We start from the raw sequence: 18,203 nt of genomic DNA on the forward strand, positions 1-18,203 counted from the left end.
GGATACCATGGTCCTTAAAGAACAAGGATACCATGGTCCTTAAATAAGAAGGATACCATGGTCCTTAAAGAACAAGGATACCATGGTCCTTAAAGAACAGGGATACAATGGTCCTTAAAGAACAGCAGTGTTTCCCCTACCATTATACAAGCGGGGTGCCCCACCCCGTCAACAGAACTGAGCACCCCGCCTACCAAACCAAACTCCCCCACATAGCGCCAAGCTAGCTGTGCGCAATACAGGTGCTCTAGCTAAAAAGCTTAAGGCAGTACTCACGCTGCCTCTTCTCTGACCCCCCCCCCCCCCCACACACACACACACACACTCAAAAACTGTCTGTACAAACAGTGCATAGCTCAAACGTGTCATGCTAATCTAGCAGCGCGCAATACAGGCACTCTAGCTAAAAAAAGCTATAGGTTCCTCTTCCCTCATGCTGACAGCCCCCCACCCACAACCCCGCTCAAAAACTGTTGTACAAGCTGCACTGACACATATCTCCGTCGCTCCCGTCAACAAAAATCATGGATGAGATGAGCACCCTGCCATGGCAAGTTAACTAGGGGAACCACTGAAAAGGGATACCATGGTCCTTAAACCACATACTGGTAACCTTGGCACTGTGTGCAGGTGCCAAGTCCTGTTGGAAAATGAAATTTGCATCTCCATAAAGTTGGTCAGAAGTAAGAAACATGAAGTCTCTAAAACTTCCTGGTAGATGTCTGCGTTGACCTTGGACCTCAGAAAACGCAGTGGCTCAACACCAACAGATGACATTGCACCCCAAACCATCACTGACTGTGGAAACTTGACACTGGACCTCAAGCGACGTGGATGCTGTACCCCTCCTCTTCCTCCAGACTCTGGGACCTTGATTTCCAAAGGAAATGCAAAATTTACTTTCATCAGAGAACATAACTTTGGACCACTCAGCAGCAGTCTCAGGCGAGACACTTCTGTCGCTGTCTCTTGTTCAAGAGTGGCTTGACACAAGGAATGTGACAGCTGAAACCCATGTCTTGCATATGTCTGCGTGGTGGTTTGTGAAGCACTGACCCAAGCTGCAGTCCACTCTTTTTGTGAATCTCCCCCACATTTTGGAATGGGTTTTGTTTCACCATCCTCTCCAGGGTGCAGTTATCCCTACTGCTTGTGCACTTTTTTTTTTTATATACCACATCTTTTGCTTCCCTTCGCCTCTCTATTAATGTGCTTGGACACAGAGCTCTGTGTACAGCCAGCCTCTTTAGCAATGACCTTTTGTGTCTTGTCCTTCTTGTGCAAGGTGTCCATGGTCGTCTTTTGGACAAATGTCAAGTCAGCAGTCTTAACCATGATTGTGTAAACTACAGAACTAGACTGAGACCATTTAAAGGTCTTTGCAAGTGTTTTGAGTTAATTAGCTGATTAGAGTGTGACACCAGGTGTCTTCAATATTGAACCTTTTCACAATATTCTAATTTTCTGACATACTGAATTTAGGGTTTTAATTAGTTGTCAGTTATAATCATCAACATTAAAAGAAATAAACATTTGAAATATGTCAGTCTGTGTGTAATGAATTCATATAATATAAAAGTTTCACTTTTTGAATGGAATTACTGGAAAAAAAAAAAAATCAACTTTTTCATGATATTCTAATTTTATGACCAGCACCTGTATATGGAGGCGGCTTGCTGAGCTCCTGTAAAAAAAATGATCTGCTGATCCTTTTAGACACAGATTTGCAAATTTTACAAATCTGAGCTAAAGCCAACTGATGAAAGAAGCTGAAAGAAAAATCAGTTCAGTTCTTCTTTCTCACGTCATTTCAGAAACGGCAGTTAAAGGAAACTTTGATAAAACTGGGAGGAAAAGGTGAAACAACCCTCGTGTTATGCAAAAGGAGCTCCAGGAAGTTTTAACTCACAGCAGCTCTGCTGCACCGTTCTGTGCAACACTGATGCAACAGGGATGGCAGATTGAAGGAAGCCGTATCAGCTGCCTCATCACCAACGTAAACACAGGACTCGGTGCAAACACCACAGGAAATGCTTTAGGAGGGACAGTGGTAAATAAATAAAGGGTAAAGTGAAGGTTTTTAATCACAAGCGGAGGGTTTTTGAACTCTTAAATGCTGTAACGTGCATTTGAAGCAAAATGTGTTTGCAAACTTGTACTTGTAAATGAGTCTTTGAGGCTCAATGTGATTTATCTGTTTAAATAAAGGTTGAATGAATGAAAAAAATCATTCAAAATCAGGATTAAGAAACAATTTTCTGCATGCTGTTGGACAACTTCAGCTGAGTTTTGTGTGACTTAGACACTTTCTGCCTCTGTTTCACAACCTGTCACAAGCTCTTGTGGTCAAAACAACATTTTTGTGACATGCTTTGGTCAAAAAGAAACAAGAACCCAAAAGATGATGCAGAAGAACTGGTCCATGCATTTGTCACGTCTAGACTGGACTATTGCAATGGTTTATTATCTGGGTGTCCAAATACTTCTTTAAAACGTCTTCAGTTGATCCAAAATGCTGCTGCCAGAGTCTTAACTGGAGTTACTGGGAGAGAATGTTGAGAATGTTCTGTTCTAGAATTGCACCGCTCAAGGTGGCTGCATGTTGGAGTAGCTCTGTTACTTTCATTCTGAGATATTACTTTTGATAACTTTAATTCCTCTTTTTTCTGGATATAAATTGCTTTTTTTTGGATGATTATTTCCTCTGGTGTCGGACGCTGTGCAGCTGGAAGGATTTTTATAGAAATATCTTTGCTTTGGACATTTGTTATGATGCGTAACCATAACAACAATGATTTTTTTACAACTGGGAGCAGCTGATTAACATCTCCAAATCTCAAATAATATCTCAACTACAGCCTCAAATCCCAAATGAGTTGAAAAGGAGGTGTCGTGGATGCAGAGCAGGAGCAAAGAAGAGGGAGAAAGAGAGAAGAATGCAATTTAAACCATCTCTTCCATCGATCATGATGGGCAATGTGAGATCGCTGGGAAACAAGTTGGATGAACTTCAAGCCCTAACAAGGACCCATCCAGAGTATCGGGAATGCAGTGTTATGTGTTTCACTGAGACATGGCTGCAGGATCATATCCCCGACTCCAGCGTTTCATTGCCAGACTTTCTGACCATACGAGCAGATAGAGATTTAAAGAGGAGTGGCAAAAGGAAAGGAGGTGGGTTGGCAGTGCTTGTGAACAACAGATGGTGTAATCCTGAACATGTTACTATGAAGTGTCGTCTTTGCAGTCCAGATATTGAACTGTTAGCACTAAGTTGTCGTCCATATTATTTGCAAAGAGAGTTCACCAGTGTTATTTTGGCAACTGTTTACATTCAACCCAATGCTGTTGCTGAGACTGCGTGTGATGTCTTCAGTTCCGAGGTTGCTAAGCTACAGACACAACACCCTAGTGCGTTTGTTGCAATATTTGGGGATTTTAATCATACTTCTCTCTCTGCTACACTTCCGACATTCGAACAGTTTGTCAGCTGCTCTACCAGAGAAAACAAAACGCTGAACTTGTTTTATGCAAATGTCAAGAATTCATACATCGCTAAAGCAAGACCCCCTCTTGGCAAATCAGATCACAATCTTGTGTTTCTCTGCTCAAAATATAAACCCCTTGTTCAGAGGCAACCTGCAATAAAGAAAACAGTGAGAAAATGGTCAATGGAAGCTGAAGAAGCCCTGCGGGGTTGTTTTGACGCTACAGACTGGGATGCACTGTGCCAGCCACATGGAGAGGACATCAATGCCATGACTGAGTGTGTGACCGACTATATAAACTTCTGTGTAAACAACACCATCCCCACCAGAACAGTGAGATGCTTCCCCAATAACAAACCCTGGATCACCACTGACCTGAAGGGACTGCTAAACCAGAAAAAAAGAGCCTTCGGTGAGGGAGACAGGGAATTATTGAAGAGCACACAGAAGCAACTAAAAGTCAAGATAAGAAACAGCAAGGAGGTGTACAAGAAGAAGCTGGAGAGCAAACTCCAACAGAACAATATCAGAGAGGTGTGGTCAGGGATGAAACAGATCACAGGCTTCAAGCAGAAGGAGGATCAGAAGGATGGAAGCCTGGACAGAGCCAACGAACTGAACACATTCTTCAATAGGTTCAGTTCAGGAACAAGCTCAGCATCCTCCTCTCTTGCCCACAGCCAAACATACATACCACCCTCCTTTGACCCAAGGCTGTCCTGTCACACCTCAAATATTGTATCTACCACCTCAGTCATGGACCCTTCTTCTACATATTGGTCTTCAACTAAATCAGAAGATGCTGATACCTCCTTTGCCTCCCCCCTCTGCGCCTCCAGAAGTCAGGTGAGGAAGCAGCTGGAGAGACTGAACCGGAATAAGGCTGCAGGTCCAGATGGTGTCAGTCCCAGAGTCCTGAAGGTCTGTGCAGAGCAGCTCTGTGGGGTTCTGCAGCACCTCTTCAACCTTAGCCTGACCCAGGAGAAGGTTCCAGTGTTGTGGAAAACATCCTGCCTTGTTCCAGTGCCAAAGAAACCTCACCCATCAGTCCTCAATGACTATAGACCTGTTGCCCTGACATCCCACATCATGAAGGTCCTAGAGAGACGTCTGCTGACCCACCTGACTAAACAAACAAGCACATATCAGGACCCACTGCAGTTTACTTATCAGCGTGGACTTGGAGTTGAAGATGCCATCATACACCTGCTTCAGCAAACTCACTGTCATCTAGAAAAGGCAGACAGCACTGTGAGAGTCATGTTCTTTGATTTCTCCAGTGCATTTAACACAACCCAGCCTGATTTGCTTTGTCAGAAACTCCAGAAGACTCAGGTGGAGGCCTCAATAATCACCTGGATCAAAGACTACCTGACAAACAGACCACAGTTTGTGAGACTGAAGGGTTGTGCGTCTAACCAGGTGGTCAGTAGCTCAGGAGCACCATAGGGGACTGTACTCTCACCATTCCTTTTCACTCTGTACACCTCAGATTTCCAGTACAAAACAGACTCCTGTCATCTGCAGAAATATTCTGATGACTCTGCAGTGGTCGGGTGTATCAGAGATGGACAAGAAGCTGAGTACAGGGAACTGGTGGACCACTTTGTGGCATGGTGTGGAAACAATCATCTCATCTTGAACGTGAACAAAACAAAGGAGATGATTGTAGATTTCAGGAGAAACAGGAACAGGTCCAACCCTATTTTCATCATGGGAGAAGAAGTGGAGGTGGTGAAGAAGTATAAATACCTTGGGGTTCACCTGGACAACAGACTGGACTGGAGCTACAACAGTGAAGCGTCTACAAGAAGGAACAGAGCAGACTGTACTTCTTGAGGAAGCTCAAGTCCTTCAGTGTTTGCAGCAAGATGCTGCATATCTTCTATAAGTCTGTTGTAGAGAGCGCTGTCTCTTCTGCATCATCTGCTGGGGGAGCAGCACCAGAGCAAGTGACTTAAAAAAGATCAACAAGCTCATAAAGCAGGCTGGATCAGTTCTGGGGACTCCTCTAGAACCTTTGGAGATGATTGTTCAAAGAAGGATTCTTCATAAAATTAAGAACATTATAGACAACCCTCAGCATCCTCTTCATCAGACTGTCATACAACAACAGAGTGTCTTCAGTCAGAGGCTTCTTCAAATCCGTTGTAGGACAGACACTACAAGAGATCCTTCCTGCCCACAGCCATCAGCATCTATAAACTCATTAATGAAACCAGGATGATGAGTTACAACAACATTTAATTTCCCTCTGGGATTAATAAAGTATTTTTGAATTGAATTGAATTGAATTAGTTTTGCTGCTATAGTCTTAGACTGCTGGAGGACAAACTGACCACACTTTTCACTCTGCTACTGTCTTTACTTACTCTGCTCAACCTGTTTTGTATTTGTAATTATTTTTTCTATCCTTAACATGTGTTTTTTTGTCTTTCAGGTACACCTGGACCTATACCTGGACCTATACCTGGACCTATACCTGGACCTACCATTCTGTGTTTGTCTGTCTCTCCTTCCTGTCCTCTCAACCAGCCGGTCAAAGCAGATGGCCTCTTGTCCTGAGCTGGTTCTGCTGGAGGTTTCTTCCTGTTAAAAGGGAGTTTTTCTTTCCACTGTTGCCACTGTGCTTGCTCAGGATGGGAGACTGCAACGAAGCCAAGATTCAACTTGTCTGCTGGATTCCTTAGATAGAGAACTTTACTAATTGGCTTTTATGTGAATGTTCCTGTAAAGTGCCCTGAGACAACTTTGTTGTGATTTGGCGCTATAGAAATAAACTGAATTGAATATAAATGTTTATGTCATTTATAAATGAAGGTCCCAGAGTCTGGAGGAAGAGTGGAGAGGTCCAGAATCCACGTTGTTGAAGTCCAGAGTGAAGTTTCCACAGGCAGTGATGGTTTGGGTCCATGTCCTCTGATGGTGCTGGTCCACTGGGTTTTCTGAAGTCCACAGCAGGTAAGACGCCTCTGACATTGTGTCTGTTTCAGGAGTGGCTTGACTTCAGGAACGAGACATTCATAGCTCATGTCTAGGATTTGTCTGTGCATAGAGTGCACAAGATTCATCACAATATTCTAATTTTCTGAGACAGAGTTTTGGTTTTTCATTATTTGAAAGCCAAAATGATCAAAATTACAAGAAATAAAGGCTTGGAATATTTCACTCTATGTGTAATGACACAGTATAACATCATATAATGATATACTCATAATATGACTTCACTTTCTCAAGTGATTGACAAAAAATGTTGAACATTTTCACAATATTCCAATTATTTACACGAATCTTTATAACTAGATGGGATTTGTGGTTTAACATTTGGTACCTCTTCCAGTACTAGTGAAGCACGTCTTTATTTAAATCAGTGCATGAAGTTTCATTCAATTTTCTTATGTGGCAGACAAGAGAAAGTTTACAGACACGCAGAGAGTATACCATAATACGTCTGTCTTCGACGAGCATATCAAAAGCCCTAAACCATGTTTAAAGACACATACATGAACATATGGCTGGCTGTTGGACTGACGGTGGAAAATCTTTATTCTATTGACCTACGCTGGAGGAGCAGAGGTCCAAGCGGAGGCTCAGAGGGGACAGATCTTTTTCTGTAGCCGCTCCAAGACTATGGAACAATCTCCCTCTTCCCATCAGACGAGCCCCTTCACCGTCCATTGTCCACTGTGTCTGAGCAGAGGATGCTGAGGAACCTGCTGCAGATCCTGAACAACACGTCACCCCCCCTGCATGACACCCTGGACTCTGACCACAGCACCTTCAGTCCTAGACTGAGACCACCGAGGTGCTCCACAGAACACCACAGGAAGTCCTTCAAACTTTTACACTCCTCCCCCTTTCTACACAATAAAATGAATCCTGCACCACAATAAACTCTTTAATGTTTCTGTCTGCACCTGTTCAGAACTTAATGTTGGTATTTTTACATTCTCTGTTGTTTTTTATTTATTGTGTGATTCCTTGTTGTGTATGTTCCTTTGTACTGAAACTCTGGCACAACAATTTCCTGCAGGATCAGTAAAGTTCTATCTTATCTTATTTTATCTTATCTTATCTTAAAACTCTTAAAAACACATTTTTATTCCCTGGTTTTTGGCACAGACTGAAATTTGCTCTTCACTGCAGTTTTTATTGATCTTACTGTTTTAACTGTTTTATTATTTTATGTGTTTAAATGTTCTTCATTTTAAATGTGCAGCACTTTGTTGCAGCTGTGGTCGTCTTAAAGGGGTTTATAAATAAAGTTATTTTTATTATTACCGTAGTCCACACCTATTTCAAACCGGAGAACATTAAAAGCTGTTATATTCAGAACAAAAGACTAGACACTTCTCCTTCTAAACAAAAGAAAGACCTCAGCTTAGACACTAGTTTGCTGTGAGATGTTTACCAGTGTGGCTGAATAAAGTGGACATGTGTGGATTGTGGTTCATGAGGGAGTTCAGTTCAGCACTGGAGTTGGGACTTTACCTGAATCTCCAGCTCTGAGATCTGCTGCTGGAGCTCAGCCATAGCTGCAATGTTGTCAGCTTCTCTCAGCCTCACTGCCATCACCTCTTCCTTACTCTGCAGAAGACAGCATTTATGTATTTATATGTTGATTCATTTTCCTTTCAGGTTGTCGGGTTGTGCTTCAGAGATGGTTGCCCCTGCAGAGGCAGAAGAGTTTGTACCTTGCACTCGATCTCAGCTTGTCTCCTCTTGATCTCTTGCAGCTGCACCTGCAGGTCTTTGTTTTGTGCTGTCAGAGTCTCCATACGGACCTGGACACTGCGACTCTCCTGCTCTGCTCGCCGCAGCTGGTTACTGTGAATCTGATTCTGAAGTGGCGCAGGAGGAAAAAAACATTTACTTTTCCTGCAAAAGGGACTTTCAAACACTGGAAGGTGAGGGGGGAAGTGCTGTGTCAGACGTCGGAGCTGTATGGAACAAACCGCTAACTCCCTCTAAAGGCTTCTTCGTAACATTACAACAAGTGACTTCTCTGCAAAGCCAGTACTGCAGCAGACATTTGATTTGATTGACTGATGTGTTGGCTAAACTCACATAGCTGAGGTGGCCATCTTGATCGCAAGTGACTCCAAAAGTTATAATAAATACTTTCTGACTGTATCATTAAAATCTATCCACTGGTTCATGAGCTGTTCTGCTCCCACTACAAACACACAGAAATGGACAAAAACATTTTAGCGTTTGTAGAGGGATGATACTGATGAGCTCTGACCTGTGTCTCCAGCTCCAGCATCCTCTGCCGTGTTTCTCTCAGCTCTGCCTGAGCCTCAGCTTCACGCAGCCTCACGCTCATCAGCTCGTCCTGCAGCTCGCTCAAGGTGTTCTTCTTGGAGCTGTCCTTCCAGCGACCAGCAATGCGAGACAGGTGGCGCTGCAAATGCATTTAAACAGTCTTGAAAAACAAAGCATGGAGCGTGCATGCAGCATTTGTAGCTTATTTGAACTGTTATATCAACCAGCTGACATTTGGCTCACCTGCCAGTGCTCCTCCAGGTCTCTGACATGCTGCCTCAGCTCCTTCAATCCAGTCACGGCCTCAGCTTCTCTCAGCTTCACTCCGATCAGCTCCTCTTGCAATCGTGCCACATTAGTGTCATCAGGTAATGAGGAGTTCCTCTAAATAGAGGTATCAAGGTATAAGTCACTTAACGCATGTTTGTACTGGGTAAGAGTAAAGTGGTACAGCGCCAGTGCACCTAACCTTCTCCATGTCAAGGATCTTATCTTGCATTTCTTTAAGAGCACACTGAGACTCTGCCTCCTTCAGTCGGGCCTGCACAAGCTCTCGCTCCAGCTGCAGGACGGACTCCTCCGAGAATCGAGGGGGTCCCTTCTGCAACCAGACCAAATGACCGTTAGCAGAAGTAGCAGAGCGTTCAAAAAAACGTCCAAACTTCATTATTTAAGAAATACAAGCCAAAATAAATCCAGTCTATTCAACAGTCTGATGCCTCTTCACACCCAGCGCTTTACCTTCCACCAACTCCTAAACAATTCAGTCACACTCATTGTTCAACAAGAGAGCAAATGATGTAAAACATCTACATGTCAGTGCATTATCATCTGCAGTCCAGCCATGAATAATTCAAACTGGTTACAGATATGCAGAGAAGAAATCTGAGAACAGGGGGCCATGTGTAAACCCCCACCTTCCTTGCCAGAGAGACACCTGCTTACATATTCACCAGTGCCTTTCTGAGAATACAGGAAGTAACTGTGGCAGTGCTGCGTGTTACTCTGTGTCCCAATTTGAATCCATGCGTGCCAAAACAGATAATCACCAAAACTGAAGAAGCAGAAGTGAGAAGAGAAAAGTCCTCATCAGCAGCAGCTTGGATTTTGTTGCTGGCTATCTTACTTATCTTAAATTAAAAAGCCGAGATAGATGATAATATATTACTGGATCATTGATTATTTGAAAATAGTATCAATATGTCTTTGGATCCGGTGGTTTAAAACTGTTGTGTAACCAGGTGATAGCCAACATGAATTAAAGTGCATCTTGTTGAAATCAAACTTTAAAAAAGATAAACATGTCTCTCCTTTTACCTTCACAACCTTTCATTACAGCAGCCATCAAAGGAGAAGAGAGCAGCACAAGCTCCACCCAAAAACCTTTAACATGAATCAAACAAGCGAGACGTCAACGTCCCCCGTGGATGAGGGATTTGAACGATTGTAGTTTTGAGAGGAGCCATTTTATTTATTCTTACTTTTTGTTTCAAATCTGAGGCGGTGCGGACTGACACATCCTGGTGAGTGGAGGGAGACAAAATTATCCACCACCAGGTGTAATGGTGGAGCCAGGGGGCGGTCAATGGTGGCTTTGGCCACCAAAGGTTAATCTTTGGCCAACCCAGTCATTTGAGGAAACAAAACTTTAAAGCAATATAAAAAGCAGAAAGCAGTTTCCTCCACTGACAGGTTTACACACACGCACACATCTATCCATCATCTTCCACTTGTTCTGAAGTCAGGTCGTGGGGGCAGCAGCTTGATCAGGGAGGTCCAGACATCTCCCTCCACAGCCTCTTCCAGCTCTTCTGGGAGAACTCCAAGATGTTCCCAGGCCAACAGAGAGGTGTAGTCTCTACAGCGTGTCCTGGATCTTCCCCAGGGTCTCCTCCCAGTTGGACATGCCCGAAGCACCTCCCTAGGGAGGTGTCCAGGGGGCATCCTTACCAGATGCTCGAACCACCTCAACTGGCTCCTCTCGATGTGGAGGAGCAGCGGTTCTACTCTCAGTCTCTCCTGATAACTGAACTTCTCTCTAAGGGAGAGTCCAGCTACCCTGCAGAGGAAACATTTCAACCACCTGTATCCACGATCTCATTCTTTCAGTCTCTACCCAGAGTTCATGACCAGAGGTGAGAGTAGGAACGTAGACTGACCAGTAAACAGAGAACTTTGCCTTACAGCTCAGCTCTCTCTTCACCACAATGGACCGGCACAGAGTCCACAATACTGCAGACGCTGCACCAATCCTTCTGTCAATCTCATGCTCCATTCTTCCTTCACTCATGAACAAAACCCTGAGATACTTGAACCCCTCCGCTTGAGGCAGAACCTCACCCTCAACCTGAAGAGAGCAATCCACCCTTTTCTGGTTGAGAAGCACAGCCTCAGATTCGGAGGTGCTAATTTTCATCCCAGCTGCTTCACACTCTGCTGCAAACTCCTCCAGTGAGAGCTGAAGATCACGGCACGATGACGCCAACAGGACCACATCATCTGCAAAGAGCAGAGAGGGAATCCTGAGGCCAAAGAACTGGACTCCCTCCGCCCTCTGGCTGCACCAAGAAATTCTGTCCATAAAAGTTATGAACAGAATCAGTGACAATGGGCAGCCCTGGTGGAGTCCAGCTCCCACCCTGAAGGGGTCCGAATTACTGCTAGTAATGCAAACCAAACTCTTGCTCCGCTTGTATAGGGACTGAACAGCCTTTAACGACGACCCCCCAATCCCATACTCACGGAGCACCCCCCACGATGTACCTCGAGGAACACGGTTGAAACTCACATGAGCTGATCGGTTGTTACAGAGAGACTGTGATTTACTAGAACGGTGACGATGGTGGAGCTCAGGCGTCTGCTCTCCCTCTGTTTGCTCTACAAACACACTGGGTCTGGTCTGATCATCAGGAATGTTATCAACCTGTTGAGTCCTCCACCTGATTATATGGTGGCAGGTTTATTCCAAATTAAAATGACATGACATTCTGTAACATTATTGACCATTTATGTTAAATATATTTTTTTACATGATATGAAAGCAAAAAACAAATCATCATCATCAACATGTGCTAAATTTCTAACGTCAGACATAAAATTACCGTAAACATAAATTAAAAACTTTTAAAATTCTTTAAAATAAATTGCATGACAGATGGTAAAATTGTATACAGGGTATAATTTGAGCATTAAGTTTAAAAGTATCAAAAGTTGTTATTGCCCAACCCCAATCTCTGCAGACGTTAGAACAGAGTTCATTACTTTAAGTGTTGAGTATTAAAGAGAACTGCAAGAAAAAGACAACATTAAGGTTAATCTAAACTAGAAACTGAAGAGAAGACGAAACAAGTAAACATTTAAAAATAACTTGTGTCTTGACAGGCTTAAAGTACCATTGTTTATGGAAATCCAAGTCTTCACTGGCCTTGGTGGACTGATGCACATGAACAAAACCTTCATTACAAGCATATCCTGATGCATGCTCAATAATCCAGGTAGAAAAATCTAAAAAAGTTAAATCTGGTCCTCTGGACTGTTTTTTTTGAATGTCCAGAGGACCAGATTTAACTTTTTTAGACTTCATTACAAGCCAATTCCAGGGATGTTGTGTCAAATGTAAATAAAAACTTAATGTTATAATTAGATAATTTTAGACCAAATCTTGTTCACAACAGAGCACAGTAAACAAACTGAATGATTAAACTAAGTAAATGACCTATTCTATTTATTTATTTATTTTTTTTTTGGGGGGGGGGGGGGGGGTGTTATAAATTTGATGGCAGCTACATGTCTCACAAATCTTTTATCAACAGTCTAAACAACCAGGTTTTCTGGAGATAAATTCTTGTCTGAGGGAGGATTCCAGCTGTTCAACAGTCCTGGTCCTCTACAAAATGATTCATTTCATGATGCGTCAAATGTTTTCAGGTCTGCTGTGCAGGCAGGACACTTCAGCTCCTGGACTCTTCTGCTACAAGACATGCTTGGTTGCAGCATGCGGTTGAACATTGTCTTGCTGAAATGTGCAAGGCCTTCTCTGAAAGAGACCTCAAGTGGATGGGAGTCTTTCCTGTTGTGTCAACTGCTCATTTCAGAGGAACTAATGCACCTCCATATCATCAGAGAGGCAGGTCCTTACAGTACAGAAGTCAAAATGTTGATTCTTCTGACCACAGAACAGTTTTCACTTTGCCTCGATCCATTCAAAATGACTTTTGGTCCAGAGATGACGTGGCACTTCTGGGTGGTGTTCAAGTATGGCTGCTGCTTTGCCTGATGGAGCTTTGATTTGATGGAGCTTTAGGTCGTTTTCACACCTGATAGTCCGGTAGACTCGGTTCGGTTCGGGACCAATATTCATGACCTTTTGTTACATTTGAGCTGGTGCGTTTGCATTCACACTGCACTGTGCAGTCTGTCAACCTGTTGAAGCAACCTGTTGAACCAACCTGTTCCCCCGCTCACCTGTGGGGGCGCTGCACCAAGAACTACTGAAAGAAACAACACAAAAACCTCTGAAGACACTTCTTCTTCTTCTTCTATAAATAAAAATATAAACAAAGTGGCATCAAGTTTTAGCAGTTTTAAGAGTTATATTTTGTCATTTTTCAAAAATGGACTCAGCATGAGCAGAAGATGAGACAGAAGACCATGGAGAATATTGTTTTCCACACAAGGCAGCTGACGGCTCCATATAAGGTCAGAGAAATGTGTGTTTGTTTACCCTGCGGAGCGGGGCCTGGTCTGTTTACATTCACGCTGCACTGGAACCATGCTGGAGTTCTCTTCTACCGGACCCAGACCTAGGTTTTAGCCCGGGCCAGAGTTCGCCTTTTTGTTCCGTGACAGAGTTCGATGGCGCGTTCACACCTCCTTAAATGAACCGGACTTTCTAGGAAAATGAGCTAGAGTTCGATTAAAGCGAACTAAACAGGGCTGGTGTGAATGCACCCTTAAGCCTCAAGCTTTAAACTTTGGAGCTTTAAGCAGCATTTGTGGAAGGCAAGAGTTGTCTTTAGACAGTAGCTATGTTTACATGTGCAAAATTCTTTGATCGGATTGAAATGTTTTCAGATTAAATAATCCAAATGTATTGTTTACATGAGCACAATCCATTCACGACGAGCGTTTACACGCAGTGGGCTTTTATTCTGAATAGAAGTACCGACATGCGCAGAGTGGTAAAATTTCCTTTAAAAAAATCAGAAGTAGTAGTAGTTCTACTTCCGGTTTACTTCTAGGATGAATGTAAACAAAGCTGAGCGCCCATAATGGAGCCGTGACAGGTTTTAATGACGGTGGAGACGTTACTGCACTCCCTGACTGAGCTACAGGTGATACAGACCATTTTGAGCTCCTTCAAAGTCTCTAGTAGAAATGTTGTGTCGCTCAGTGACCTGTTGTGCTTCCCAGACATATAGTGCCTTGTGAAAGTATTCGGCCCCCTTGAACTTTTCAACCTTTTGTCACATTTCAGGCTTCAAACATAAAGATATAAAATTTTAATTGTTTGTGAAGAATGAACAACAAGTGGGACACAATCATGAAGTGGAATGAAATTTATTGAATGTGTCAAACTTTTTTAACAGATAAAAAACTGAAAAGTGGGGCGTGCAATATTATTGGGCCCCTTTACTTTCAGTGCAGCAAACTCACTCCAGAAGTTCAGTGAGGATCTATGAATGATCCAATGTTGTTCCAAATGACTGATGATGATAAATAGAATCCACCTGTGTGTAATCAAGTCTCCATATAAATGCACCTGCTCTGTGATAGTCTCAGGGTTCTGTTCAAAGTGCAGAGAGCATCAAGAAGACCAAGGAACACACCAGGTAGGTCCGAGATACTGTTGTGGAGAAGTTTAAAGCCGGATTTGGATAAAAAAAGATTTCCCAAGCTTTAAACATCCCAAGGAGCACTGTGCAAGCAATCATATTGAAATGGAAGGAGTATGAGACCACTGCAAATCTACCAAGACCCAGCCGTCCCTCTGTAGTATGTCATATATGGATATATTCATACATTTTTCACGAGTTCTTCATTTTTCTGACTGTGTAAATGTCGTGCATTGAATTTAACAGAAATGCGAACGAGAGACGTTATTATCTTTGACCCATCAAAATGAATGCGGTCATTTATTTTCAGAATCAAAGTTTAACATCAAGCATTTACATTAATTTGGCAAAATATGAAAATAATAACAGACAAGTTTCACAGATAATGGACATCAATCACACGGCGGTGACTGAGGACTTTGCTTCAGATATTTCTAAAATATCTGTACTGATTTTAGGAGAAAGGAGAGTTTAAGATGGAAATGGAGATTTATCTTACAGAGAGATGTGTGAGGGAATTAATCTGTTTGACCAGAAACGTGCACGCTCCTTCAGATCTCAGCTTGCGACGGTACGCTTGGTCGAAGTAGAAACCGTTACCTGGTTGATGATATATCAGCGTCGGTATAGGATCCTTCCTTGACTCTTTCAGCGTCTCCGTTGAGAGCAGCTGAAATCCTTAGAGAGTCGTGCGAGGTTATCCAAACAGAAGTTATAATCCCAAAACGTCTCTGCATCTGGATCCTTTAACTCTCTTCATGAGTTAGAACTCTGTTACACTCTTACACTTTAACTCCATCACTCTTCAGCACTCTTTCACTCCATCACTCTTCAGCACTCTAGCACTCTCTCAGAACCGGGAAGTTGCCACATTTTAAATGAGTTGACTTCCGGGTCAATTTAGAGCTTTCTGATTTGTGGATGGACCAGAATAGAGGTGTGGTTTGTGACGTAAGATGTTATCAAAGTCAAGGGCAGAGAATGAGATTATTTAACAGACAGAAAAGATTATTGGAGAAAAAGCAGACTTCGTGGAGTCAAACTCCTATTATCTTCTGAAAAAGTTTAAACATGACATTTCTTCTCAGTAAACATTTTAGTTGACCGAGACTCGACCTTTAACATACTTACAAAACTTGCTCATTGCAGACAGAAAAATCAAGAAATGCATATTAACCTGATTTCTTCTTTGAATGAGGAATAAAAGTCATTACTTACTGTTTATGTAAAATAAAAATGAGTAGTTCTCTTCAACCTGTAAGCATTGAGTGAACTAACACAATTTGATTATCAAACATTTGTAAAACAGTAATGATCATAGAGGATTGTCTTTTCTACTTGATTAATTCAAGAAAGAAAGTCTCCAGATGGCTCAAACTGTATTTCTGGATGCAGATCAATGAAATACCAGTCTCTGTCCATCTGATCAGATTTGAGGTCAGATCAGGTTCACTACACCTCTAAACTTTCATCTGGAACAAGGAGAAGACTGATCAGAGATGCAGCCAAGAGGCCCATGATCACTCTGGATGAACTGCAGAGATCTACAGCTGAGGTGGGAGAGTCTGTCCATAGGACAACAATCAGTCGTGCACTGCACAAATCTGGCCTTTATGGAAGAGTGGCAAGAAGAAAGCCATTTCTCAAAGATATCCATAAAAAGTGTTGTTTAAAGTTTGACACAAGCACCTGGGAGACACCAAACATGTGGAAGAAGGTGCTCTGGTCACATGAAACCAAAATCAAACTGTTTGGCCACAATGCAAAACAATATGTTTGGCGTAAAAGCAACACAGCTCATCACCCTGAACACACCATCCCCACTGTCAAGCATGGTGGTGGCAGCATCATGGTTTGGGCCTGCTTTTCGTCAGCAGGGACAGGGAAGATGGTCAGAATTGATGGAAATATGGATGGGGCCAAATACAGGACCATTCTGGAAGAAAACCTGTTTGAGTCTGCAAGAGACCTGAGTCTGGGACGGAGATTTATCTTCCAACAAGACAATGATCCAAAACATAAAGACACATCTACAATGGAATGGTTCACAAATAAACGTATCCAGGTGTTGGAATGGCCAAGTCAAAATCCAGACCTGAATCCAATCGAGAATCTGTGGAAAGAGATGAAGACTGCTGTTCACAAACGCTCTCCATCCAACCTCACTGAGCTCGAGCTGTTCTGCAAGAAGAATGGGCAGAACTTCAGTGTCTCCATGTTCAAAACTGATAGAGACGTATCCTGATGCATGCTCAATAATCAATGATAGAGACGTACCCCAAGAGACTTGCAGGAGGAACTGCAGCAAAATTCGGAGCTACAAAGTATTAACGCAAGGGGGCCCAATAATATTGCATGCCACACTTTTCAGTTTTTTATTTGTTAAAAAATGTTGACACATCCAACAAATTTCATTCCACTTCACGATTGTGTCCCACTTGTTCTTGATTCTTAACAAAAAATTTAAATTTTATATCTTTATGTTTGAAGCCTGAAATGTGGAAAAAGGTTGAAAAGTTCAAGGGGGCTGAATACTTTCACAAGGCACTGTAGTAGCATTAGCCAGGAGGAAATACGTGAGGTTGACAGGTCGCACATGCACAGTCAGGACAGTTTTCCATGATTAGAATATAATGATCAGATTAAGTGTTAAGATCTGTTTTTAATGCAGTGGCCCCTGAGGGCATAAAGGTCACAACCATCCAGTATTGACTTTCATCTTCATCCTTTAAACTCGCAAATCTCTTCAGACTCTTAAAGTATTTTGAAGATATAAACGTTGAACCACTGAATATTCAAAATCACCGAGGTGCTCCACAGAACGCCACAGGAACTCCTTCCTCCCTGTGGCTATCAAACTTTTCAACTCCTCCCCCTTTCTACACAATAAATTAATCCTGCACCACAATAAACACTTTAATGTTTTCACATTAAAACATTTCACACATGTACTGTCTGCACCTGACCTGTTTTAGACCTTAATTGCCGGTATTTTATATATTCTATGTTGTTTTTTATATCATGTAATTCCTTGTGTATGTTCATTTGTACTGAAACTCTGGCACAACCACTTTAAAAATGTATATATTTACAAAGAATCCTCTTACTGACCTGTTGCCAATTAACCAAATACCGTATTTTACACAATACCCGTCGCACCGCCCTATAAGTCGCATCAGTCCAAATACAGTGAGGAAAATAAGTATTTGAACACCCTGCGACTTTGCAAGTTCTCCCACTTAGAAATCATGGAGGGGTCTGAAATTTTCATCTTAGGTGCATGTCCACTGTGAGAGACATCATCTAAAAAAAATAATAATAATCCAGATATCACAGTGTATGATTTTTTAAAATAATTTATTTGTGTGTTACTGCTGCAAATAAGTAATTGAACAGCTGCCAATCAGCAACAATTCTGGCCCTCAAAGACCTGTTAGTCTGCCTCTAAAAAGTCCACCTCCACTCCACTTATTATTCTAAATTAGAAGCACCTGTTTGAGGTCATTAGATGCATAAAGACACCTGTCCACCCCACACAATCAGTACTTATTGTAAAAAAAAAATAAAAAATAAATATATATATATATATATATATATATATACATACACATACATA

At 42.3% G+C, this 18,203-nt stretch overlaps 1 protein-coding gene across 1 annotated transcript in view; it reads right to left on the reverse strand.

Annotated features, from left to right (window-relative positions):
* evi5b (ecotropic viral integration site 5b) overlaps window positions 1-18,203 on the reverse strand; it is a 111,873-nt gene that overhangs the window by 19,857 nt on the left and 73,813 nt on the right. Inside the window, exons 13-17 of the mRNA XM_037675041.1 lie at window positions 9,223-9,354; window positions 8,997-9,137; window positions 8,734-8,892; window positions 8,183-8,329; window positions 7,980-8,075 (exon numbers count right to left, since the gene is read on the reverse strand). Coding sequence (XP_037530969.1) covers window positions 7,980-8,075; window positions 8,183-8,329; window positions 8,734-8,892; window positions 8,997-9,137; window positions 9,223-9,354 — 675 coding nt within the window. The remainder of the gene's footprint in view (window positions 1-7,979; window positions 8,076-8,182; window positions 8,330-8,733; window positions 8,893-8,996; window positions 9,138-9,222; window positions 9,355-18,203) is intronic.

Source organism: Nematolebias whitei, chromosome 3, assembly GCF_014905685.2.
Source record: "Nematolebias whitei isolate Nwh7 chromosome 3, NemWhi1, whole genome shotgun sequence".
Taxonomy (NCBI): domain Eukaryota; kingdom Metazoa; phylum Chordata; class Actinopteri; order Cyprinodontiformes; family Rivulidae; genus Nematolebias; species Nematolebias whitei.